Genomic DNA, 11,340 nt, shown 5'->3' with positions numbered 1-11,340 from the left:
CTTCATGAGATTGTGCTCCTGACTCTTGTTAAAATACAGCGCTGGTACTCCAAGTTCAGATGCAGCGATCCACTGAAGTGCTGCCCTCAGTTCTACATCCACACACCCGGACTCCAAATCATAGTTTACCACCAGGAGCTCTCTTTGACAGCTGCTGCCTGCGGTGGACAAACCTGATGTTACCTCTGCAAAAACAAAATAAAAATAAACAAAAGGCAGATTACTGGAGGTCACTTTTGTATGCAAATGCCAAACGTTAGCATTTTTGCAGTTCAGGTTCCATCGCCCCAAAGTTTATTTTTTATTTTTAGTGTTTTTGGTAACATCATCACAGACCCCTTCGCACTTGCTGAAAGCGACTATTTCCCTCGGCAGGTACGGTAGACGTCATCGTGCATAAAAATCTCACAAGCAATGCAATACTTACAGAAATCTCTAAAAACATTGCTGGGAATTTTTCACGGAGTAATTACTTACCAGGGAACACGATTTTAATAAAGTTTGAAAGAGTTATTGGTTGGACGTTGAAATCGAGTGATTGTAGTGTAGTCTGTTTATAGCCTCGTTTCAGCTTTTAACTTCTGCCGATTGTATTTAGGCTTCAAAAAGAACATATATTGTGTGAATTTGTGAAGATGATCTTAATAGAAAAAACATGTATCATGAACATTTGTTAATCACAGAGCTTATTTTTTTGCGATCTTCCAAAAAAAATCCATAGGGACTCAAAACTCAGGGATCAGCTTTGCTTTCAATTCAATCCATTAAAGGGATAGTTCATCCAAAAATGAAAATTCTGTCATCATTTACTCAAGCTCTTGTAATTTCATACCAGTATAAATAACTTTGTTCCGAGAAACGCAACGAAAGATGTTTGGAAGAATGTTAGTCATTTTCAGTTTTGGGACATCATTGAGTGCCATAGTAGGATGGTAGTCAAAGGTGACCGAGAACTCTTTGTTTTCCTAAATTCTTTAAAATATCTCATTCAGTGTTCAACAGAACAAAAAAAATAAAGCAACATTTCCAACTATGGTAGTGGATGATGTCCCAGAACTGAAAATTGCTAACATTCTCCAAACATCTTTCTCTGTGTTCATTGGAAGAAAGTAATTTATACAGGTTTGAAACAACCTGAGGGTGAAAACTTATTGTTTAACAGCCATTCTAAGACAGAAAGCTAATCACATCTCTCTCTGAGTTGTATTCACATACTCATTACAAAACATTCGTAAATATTCTTTATTTTTAGCTCATCTTTTTAATAGCAATGCTCTCTTTAGATCATATTCATTTCATCATGACGTCTCTATCCTTAGAATGTGTGCCAAAATGAATCTCTCTTTTCTTGCTCGCTCACACCCGTCTTATCACTCTCTCTCTCTCTCGCAGCGTGGTGACGCTCTGCCTGTCATCTCTCGTCTCTATGTGACTGAAAGTAGCTTTTGTTCTCTTGCATGTGAATGAGTCATTTGTGAGGTGTGAGTTTGTGCTCGTTTTACAAAATCTCTTTAGCTTTCTCTCTTACACGTGAGCTTGCTGACGGAATGGCTGTCTATCTGCTAGACAAGAAGCAGACTGTGGTGAAGGATGAGGGGCAGAGGGCAAGTAATGCTGCTTTAGACTGTACACTATATATGCTATTTTAAGACTTTAGTCAGATAGAGGGAGACAGTGACGAAAGGCCAATGTATAAATAACAGCAGAGGAAGGATAATATAGAGGTCGAGTGACAGATGATAATACACATATTGCCACATCAATACATCAGCACGAAATTATAAAGGCCGAGACTCTTTTAGACTGGTTTATTTGTTTGTGTGTGTTGCAGTTTCAGAGAAAACATCACTCACCGTCTGCTGGATCCTGATAGTGTGGTGCTTTCCTCTCTCTCTCCTCACTGCAAACAGATAGACTATCATTACAGGGTGGAACAGAGCTGTACGGAGCAATGCTGGCCATGTTCCAACATCATGGAGCCCTTCAGGGGCAGTTCTCTATTGCAAATCATCTAATAAAAAGCTCAAAATAGTACATGACTGCAAGTCTTTGGCGACAGGGCCCATTAGAACTGCTGGCGCTTGAGATGGTTCCCAGATGCTAATTAACAGACACAGTAAACAACCCCTTGAATCCTGCTTAGTGAGCATACACTGTAAATGGTGTGCATGTATTTGCATCTGAAACCGTTTGCTGAAATGTGACGTTATCTGATGCTTATTTAACCTAAAGTTTCTGTCCTCTGCCTGTAGCGGCTTTCGGAAAGCCCTCAGGGTTATGGATGAGCGCTTAGAGGCCATTAGTCTCTCACTAAGTGGGTTCCTGTTGGATACCTGACTAAGGTGCTGGAGATGGAGTAGTCTGGAAAGCCCTCCAGGTCTGCCAATCCCATGCTGGACGCACTGCTGTTCCCATTTCTGAAACACACACATGCGCATTAAGGGATAACTAAGGACAAATACACCGAAATTATTTTTGGGACGAATTTAGTCGAAATAAATTGCACCTGCTTTGTTTTAGCACCTGGTTCTCTTGAGAAATTATGCAAATCTGGTAAACCTGCAAACAGGCCCACACAATAAGTGTTGATCTCAGCACTAGATTGTGGTGGTGCAGCAATCTACAGCGATCTGGCATTCTTTACTGAGACTGTAGAGCATCATTTCACCTCTGCAATCCCTACTCCTGAATCAGCTCTTTACAAAGTCTGGATATATGCTGCCTGTACCAAAATGGTCATCATTTACACTCAAGTAATTTTAATCCTGTATGATTTACTTTCATCTTCAAAGCACTAAAGAAGATATTTTGAAAAATGTTTGCAACCAAACAACAGATTGATCTGCACTGTATGCACACAAAACTACGGAGACATTTCTCAGAATATCTTCATGAAACACAAAAGAGTCATATACAGGTTTTCAATGACAGAATTTTAAATTGTGTTAGGCAGGGTTATTGAAATTAATTAAAATACAGGTCAAAATATTATTTGATAAACTTAAATTAGAAATTAGAAATGTTTCCTTACAAAGAATCTGAAAAAAGTTGAGACACTAACATAATTAAAAAAAATAAAAAATGAACCAAAACTGATAATAAAAGTAAGCTAAACCTAGCAATATATATATATATAAAATGACAAAAGCATATTACAAAATTGCAAAAAAATATAAACATGGAAAATATAAAATCGAAAAAAATAAAAGCTAATTCAAAAAATGTATAAAAATTAAAGGGGCAATTTCCCAGACAGGGTTTAAGACTAGTCCTATAAATGTTAGAGCTGTCAAAACTGAAAATAGCTTGCAGTAACATATTTTAAAATATATAAGTGTCCTTATTTTGTCTCAAAATGCACACCAGTTAAGCCTTTTTGTAAGGCATGATTGTAAGATTTCCTGTAGCTCAGTGGTAAGAGCATCGTGTTAACAACGCATGGTTGCGGGTTTGATCCCAGGGGATTGCACATACCTATGTATAAATGTATAGGATACAAATGCCTAAATGTAAATGTAAAACTGCTTATGTGTCTTAATTTAACTAAGGCCTAGTCCTGGCTGAAGCTAATCCCTGTCCTGGAAACAGTCCCTATAAGAATATATTTTGACTAAAGACTAAAACTAAACTAATAAATACACTAAAAATGCTTCATACTTTATTAAAATGAAGGCATTTTCGCATTAAGTTTTTACATTTATTTTATCTGTATTTTATATTTTGCACCGCTTTGTGTTGTTTTACCATTAATGGAAATGTCTGTGACATAAACAGATACGGTACTGACAGAAAAAACGATCAGTACATTTTCCGTTATTTATTTACAGTGTAAATAGCTTTGGTACCAAGCAAATAGCAAGTTAAAGACCAGGTGCATCTATTATAAGACTAATTTACATAGCATAATAAAATGAACAAACCCAATCATATGGGTTTGGAACAACATTTAGTTTAAATAAAACATATAGTGTAGCCTGTTTTCATTGAATCTTTAGTAATATGAATACCAAACACAAAAGAGACACATTTCTTCTGAGAAAGAGCTCCAATAATGCAGAAGCTGCTCATTTTCAGCAATGATCACAGAGGCATAAACAGCAGCAGGGCTTGAAGTGAAGAAGGAAGGCATGAACACGGCCATGAAACTTATTAGCATGGGCATCACTGGCACCCTTCCCGCCAGCTGATGACTATGAAAGTGTGCCACCTGTGACAGCACTGGCAGCAGCCAGGTGGACAAAGCAGAGAGCAACTTTTCCCCTTGACGGGGCAGAAAGAAAACGGAAGAATGAAGTGGGGTAAAGTGAAAGCCAGATGGAGGCGAATGGCTGGGTACCCAGACTCGGGCAAGTGAGGATGGTTTTGAGCTGGCACGCGTAGTGCAGCGTCAATGAGCAGGCCGGGCATGATTCAATCAGTGAGGAGGATTTGCACACTCATTACCTCCTCTTCATACTGAGGTCAAGAGGATGTGACATTTGGCACCTGCCTGTCAGTGTGAGGCAGATCCTGTCAGGGTTCTGTCGTTGGCTGTGGTGTGTTTGAGGGAAAGGTCTGCTTTAGGCTTCAGTTAAGCTGTCAGAGCTGTTTACTGATACAGCTGTGCTGGACTACACTCACTTCAGAGAGCTACGCTACCTCAGGCTTTTGCTCCGTGTGTATGGTAGGGAATAACCTTACAGAAAAACTAAGACAGTTAATTTTGTGTGATCATGTACAAAAAATTAATCAACTAAACGTTTTAAATCAACTAATGGAATTAAAAATAAATCATGTAATTCATTTGAATGAAATCTTTTTTAAAAGATTGACAGCCACTGTAAAATTATTAATGTGAAAGGTATCTTTTCCCACACTCATGTTATTCTAAATTAACATGGCTGGTATTTTTTTACAAATCTTTTTCAAGTTTTACAATCACAATCACTAACAATATGAATTCAATTCTATAGTTAAACTGTTAAATAAGTTCTATATACAGACCATTGGCTTCATTTGTGGGATCTCTGATTCAACAACTCAATGTCGTCTACAAAGATGAGGTAGGCAGGTTCACATATGGATGCTACACTGCAAACTGGGTAGACCCAGCGCAGTCATAAATTAGCATCTAGCACATGTTGCTAATGAAAAGCCAAATGGGGAAGCCACACCATCTAGCAAGGCATGATGGTCTACTGGGAGACTGACCCCTCGGTTAACTGGATAAAGCTACTGATGGGCTCCTCCTGAGGGTCGTCGTCAGGGGCAATCTGGGCCCAGCTGCCTGAGCCACTTTCCTCACTGCTAGCGCTGAAAGAGCGTCGTTCCACCTCCACATCTGCAGAGGGCACTGTGGCCTCTGATGAACGCCTGTCTTTGGCACTGCTGAGGGGGAGAAGAGGATACACGGCAAAACAGCAGCGTCACAATAAGCCACCATTTCCGCGGGCAGCACCTGATGGTCTCTGCTACGTTTTTAACTATATCTTTCATTGTGAGGTGGGACAATTTATGGAACACAGAATGAAACTCTCATACCCTTTAATAGAGATCACCTGTACCTTTTTAGAAATGCCATGTGGTGACATTACGTTCTTATGTGCAACTGTCAAATTAAATGGATAGTATTCCAATTTTTATGTTTTACATCTGTTCTTCAGCTCCTCTCTCACACTTAGACGTAAGCAACAATTTTTAACTGAGGTGTTTTAGCACACAATATGCTACGAGCAGTTATTCGGAGTAAAGCTCTGAAAAAGTATGTGTGTGCTTTTATGTTGACTGTACCTGTTTCTAGCCACTGTCCCACTCTCTTTGCTGCTTTGTGGCTGGACCTGACGGGGAGCTTCTCGGCGGTGGGCCCTGTCCCTCCCTGTATCTTCAGAGACCTCTTCTCTTTGATCTGGTTCAATGTGGATCACCGGTACCTCCCTCTGACCTCGCCATGCTCGCCTCATACAGGAGGAACTATGGGAGTTAACGTAATTTTCATGGCGCTTTACACTTGGCCGGTTTCCACCGCTTTCTCGGCGAGACTGTTTATAGCCATGCCGCCTCTCTCCAACAGGAACTTTGGACAGACAAGCAGCCGCACTCACTTCCTGCTGGCCCACGAGCAAAGATTTGCCGCTCTCTACGATATCTGCTGCAAGCCGATTAGCGAAGAGCTGCACATGCTGCTGTGAATCTGCAGAATCCAGTTCCACGCTATCTTCCGAAGGCTCCGTGATGATCTTATTTTTGAGCATTAGAGACTCAATAGAGCTCGCCCAGGTCTCATGAATCAGCATGTCAGTTATTTGGTCCGTTTGACCACGCTGATACAAACAGGAATCTGATTTGCAGAGTCCGGTCGATGAGACTGAGTTGCTCGGATAGATGTTGAGCGAGTCCCCGCGTACATTTCGAGCAAAACCATCGAATGAATTCGCCTTGATGGGAGAGTTTACAGTTAGTCTGGAATCTGATGATCTTCTGTCGGGAACAGACGACTGACGAAAGCAAAATGGGGTTCTGGGGGATGGGGGTAACAGACTGTTACTCCACTCTTTGGTCTTGGTCATGTTGTAATCCTTGTTCTCCTTGTCCATGTCTTTCAGCATGAAGCGGTAAAATTCCTCTGTAATGCTCTCTGTACTGGATTGCTTAGAGAGACAAGATGATGCCCGCACATTGAGATGTCCATTTTTTTTACTGGCAGCCTGCTGAACAGCTGCTGCAAGGATGCTGCTGGCATTTTTTCCAGCATAGTAATCCAGAAGAAGGTCAAATCCACGGCCCTCTGTTTCCATCTGGTTGACCATGAAGCGAGAGAACTCATCAGTAATGCTCTCACAGCTGGACTGTTTGGAGATAGAGCTTCCTCTGCTCAAATTATGCCCAAGCCTGTTCCCCGGTCCCAAAGTGTTTGCGATTCCGGAAGGATCCATGTCTTCTTCTGGAATGCTCTCGTAGCTTGATGCTTTCCCTCTACTGCTCCATCTCTCACACTGTAAACGGCTTCGAGCCAATTGGCCAGACTTTGAAGTGTCCACCACGCTTAACTCTGGGCAGTTCATTATCCTGGCCGTGACCTCGGACGCAAAAAGTGCGAATGGGTCAGAGATCGTGGGTTCATCTAAGTTGACGGTCTCATCAACGACACGGTTGACCAGGCGCTCCATGAGTTCAGGCTGCTCTTCGGTTTTACGTTTGATTTCACTGAGGCGTGGAGGTCTGTGCTTCTTAGTGACGGCTGTACCATTCTGTGCCTCTTTACGGCGGAGGGCAACAGCTGTGCAGCAGGGAAGAAGCAGCCCCTCAGGACCTTCTGAACCACCCTGTAATGCGCAGAACCAAGGCTGCTTTCCACTCGAGTTCTCCAGGCATATTGCTGCCAGCTCTGTCGCCATGGAGACCACTGTAGTTGCCAAGTCTTCAGCGAAGCATGTCACAGGAGTTTTGGACTCTGCCGAATCCATTTTAAGTGTTCCTAAGGAAGACAACAAAGAATACTGCCTGTTGTCGTTCTCTCCTCCCGCTTTCCCGCGTGGTACATGAAGCGGTGAGCTTTCACCAGAAGGAAGTGTTGAGTCTGAACTTTTCTCACTCCTGCCCAGCTGGCCTTGCAGCTCAGATTGTTCTTTGACTATAGTGGCAGTCACTCTGTTCAGAGTAAGTCTGTAGGGTTCTTTTAGTTTCGCCTCGTTTTCTCTCTCCTCCAGAATGTTTTTCTGCTCTCTCTCTCTCCTTCCTATAAGGAGAGACAGCTTTTCCACACTGTTACGCCTCTCACCGTGATTATAAGCCTGGCTTGGCTCAATCAAATGCTGTAATTGGCTTAATGCTTCTCTGCCAGACTTGATATCAGCCTCACACTCCCTAAAGCTGCCATTGCCTTCTTGCATGTCACATGACTCCGAATTACATTTTGAAATGTCACAGATTTTTCTTGATGTAACACGAAGGACATCGAAGAGCACATCGTTCAAACAATCCAAAAGGAAAGTATAAATGTTTGGAGCATCTTTTCCAGGACCCTCCAGCTCTTTTTTCTTTTCAGCCTTCTCAAGGGCATATTGAAAGATTGTGTCTGACATTTCCTGGGTGAAATTATCCACCTCCTGTTGTTCCTCATAGGGCCTTCTTGGATTTGTGATTCCATTTACTATCTTGCTATGTGTGGTCTCAAGGAAATTTGCAACACTAGAGTAACTTTGTCTGTGGGTGAGTACAGCCGATGCTTCCCTGAGGAGAACTTCAGCCACATTGGCCCTAAATGCCTCAACGCTGGTGCCCTCTGCAATGCTACAGTGAAGAGGTATTGCAGTCGAGGCTTGTGCAGCAGACAGAAGTCCCATAGAGGCAGAATACATCACTGTAGAGTCTTCGGTATCTCCAGAGTCTTCTGCAAGATCTACTGCAGCTACTGCTCCAGCGACCTGAGACATTCCACATACTGCGGAGGAAAATGAATACTCCCCTTGCTCTGTTTCATTCCCTTCTTCTTCATCCTCGCAATCATCTTCTCCTGAGTCCAATGTGAGCTGTTCTGTAACCTGAGGGGTGGTAATAGTACCGATGATGCTCGCTGCACATGCCAATGCTATTTCCACTGGCTTAATGGGGTGTCCAATTGGCGAGTTATGCTTGGGGTGTGTACTGTGTGTTGTTGTGGCCTTCTGCACTTCATCTCCATGAGACAGTGCAACAGGCCATTCTGTCACCTCCTCACTGTTGTCAGGACTCTGGACAATCACGATTTTAGGTAGTTCAAAAGAGCAGGCTCGAGCCCTCTGCGGCTCATCGGTGAAGTGGCTCACATCACCTGAGTGTTGCGAGACGTTGGAGACACTCACAGCCGCCTCCGGGGCAAAAGAAGGTTCATCTTGCGATAAACGAATGAAAGCATCTTGAAGGACAGATTCTGCCAGATTGGTGGCATAGTGACCGGCTGACTCTGTGGTGTGATGGCTGACTTGTTTCGAGGTGGCGGAAGGGCCTCTGGAGGGGGTTGAGTATGTTTTCGAGAGCTTCTGGGAGTTGGAGGAGGTGCAGAGGGTCTCTGAGTCCTCGCTGTCGTCTCTTTCCATTTCAATCTTTCTTTGAGCGCGGGCTGCTCTTAACACCTTAATCGACTCTGGCATGGCAGAAATCTCAGCATCTGCAGAGGGGTGGGGGCATAAAGAAAAAAGTAAAAAACGCATGCTCTCATGATACTTTCAAAATCCTACAGAAAAAAGTCGGATTTAATGTATGTGGAAAAAAGTCAGATTCAATGCATGTGGAAAAAGCTCATTCATGAAACAAAAAAGAAATGAGAGAAAGACTACAACTGACATGACTAAGCAAAGAGGTAAAGTAAAAAAACATAGGGTCTGTAGGTATATCAGGCTTATTTTATCTTGCCTGTTGTGTCCACTGGCGGCCTTTAGGATCCAGTCTGAGCTCAGAGGAATCTATCCATAACAAACTGATGTGTTTGAATGCAATTTTCCGTGTACATCACCAACCCTCTACAAATACAGATCCCTATCTAGGCTGATCTGATTCTGAATATTACATTGGCTTTGAGGAGAGCATAACCTTCACACAGTGTTAGCTGTAATTTCATATGAGAGATTAATTATAGATTACTCATGCCTTGTGGCAGCAGGGGCCAGTTTACTCTATGCTGCCTGTTTAGTATTAGACTTGAGGCGAGAATCACTGCATGTAGACATTCGTTGGTTTGTCTTGCAGTTAGTTGCCAAGGCTTGTGGCATGAATAAAGCAAGACAAACACGTTTTCAGACATGTTAAATGAAAATGCATACAACGTTTTGGGGACAGCAAACCTGGAAAACGTTGTCTTACAGTTTTTCCCATTTGTATCTCTTTCATACACGATGATTCAGTTAAACACATTTTTCACTGCTGTGTATTCTGGTTCATGTATGCTGTTGCTTGGTAACTTTGTATTTAAATAAGTACCCACCAAATTTTCTTTAATGATAACCAATCTAGACTCTGTGTTTTGTATTTATGAAAATATTTGTGAAATAACAATATCAACTGAAAATAAGCTTGAAACAACATGTTGACCTATAAGCAATTACTTAGACAGACCCATATTGAAACTTAAAAAAATTATCTTTTCCATGTTATTTATAGTTTTGATCCAAACCAGCTTCATCGGCGAAAGCTGGCAAGCTGCAATAGATTTTATATTCAAAGTTCAAAATTCGCAGTGTTGCGCCTCAGCCGATGCAGTGCTCACACTAGACTTGACGTGTCTCATAAAGAATCCATTGCAGCCTATCACCAGTGCACCTGGTTAGGACCACATCTATAAATAACATGGAAAAGATACTTTTTCTAATGTGTGTAATACCGTGTCTCATCTGTCAAGGTAATCGATTATATTGTTTCCAGCTCGGTTGAAAACTGTAATCTCTTTGGCAATGACTGGGGATAAATTGTGTTATAACACAAAAAATAGCACTCCAAACCTCCAAACGGTCCTGCAAAAATATACAGAAGGCGGATAAAAATGGGGTTTGAGTGAGTGCTATTTCAGTCATAATTGAGCTGTCTACTCGAGACATAGAGAGCAGATAAAGGGCCTTAAATACACTAAAGTGGATCTTTTGGTCCAAATCCAAGCAGGTCCGAGCATTAAAGTACCAGTGAATGAAAAAATTACACTGCCCATTTTTTCATGATTTATTACAGCGTTTATTGTAAATAGATTATCAATGTGGGTCATTCTCTTTAAAAATTTGTCTGCCCTCATGATCTTCAGTTAAAATGTGAAAATGCACTTCCGCCATGTAGTGACTATCCATCTTAAATGATGTATATTAGATGGCTTTGGCGGAGCACCCGTTAACTCCTCCCCTTCAAGGGTTGTTTTTACCCATCCAATCAAATCGTAGCGAAAACAACAAGCCACGCCCACTATTTTTATAGTTTGAAATTCAAAATCACTCGGAAATGTGTCAAAATAAAGAACTAAAAACGATCGCAACCAGTTCACTGGGACTTTAAGGACAGAAAATCTTATACGTGGGCTAAATAAATTATCAAAGGATTTTGGATTAATGTCTGAATAGAAGGACTGTTCACCATTTCTGAGTGGGTCATCTTCACTGTCTTCCCCAAGCTGTTCTGAAGCAGTTAGGAAATCCTCTTCTATGGACGAAACGGAGCGGTTTGTGTCATCCTCGGCAGCTCGCTGACCAGCCAATCGGCTGTGCCGCTGCCTTTCCTGGCCTGACTGAAGACCGATCAGAAACTTGTTGATTTCAAAAATGATACTGTTTGTCTGGGAAGGACGACGACTGCAGGAACAATGTACCAGACAGACATCAGCAGTTCTCTGGTTCTGAAATACAGGAA

At 41.9% G+C, this 11,340-nt stretch overlaps 1 protein-coding gene across 5 annotated transcripts in view; it reads right to left on the bottom strand.

Annotated features, from left to right (window-relative positions):
- Positions 1–11,340, bottom strand: part of sphkap (SPHK1 interactor, AKAP domain containing) — a 114,497-nt gene that overhangs the window by 1,681 nt on the left and 101,476 nt on the right. For 4 of the 5 annotated variants that reach the window (XM_056765844.1, XM_056765845.1, XM_056765846.1 and 1 more), the window contains 6 exons: positions 11,068–11,326; positions 5,770–9,124; positions 5,191–5,367; positions 2,334–2,417; positions 1,854–1,900; positions 1–185 (listed from right to left, as the gene is read on the bottom strand). In XM_056765844.1, coding sequence (XP_056621822.1) covers positions 1–185; positions 1,854–1,900; positions 2,334–2,417; positions 5,191–5,367; positions 5,770–9,124; positions 11,068–11,326 — 4,107 coding nt within the window. The remainder of the gene's footprint in view (positions 186–1,853; positions 1,901–2,333; positions 2,418–5,190; positions 5,368–5,769; positions 9,125–11,067; positions 11,327–11,340) is intronic. The other variant, XM_056765848.1, reaches the window with a different exon arrangement.

The sequence above is a fragment of the Triplophysa dalaica genome, chromosome 14, assembly GCF_015846415.1.
Source record: "Triplophysa dalaica isolate WHDGS20190420 chromosome 14, ASM1584641v1, whole genome shotgun sequence".
Taxonomy (NCBI): domain Eukaryota; kingdom Metazoa; phylum Chordata; class Actinopteri; order Cypriniformes; family Nemacheilidae; genus Triplophysa; species Triplophysa dalaica.
Note: the sequence above shows the minus strand (reverse complement) of the source record. Positions and strands in the feature narration are given on the sequence as shown.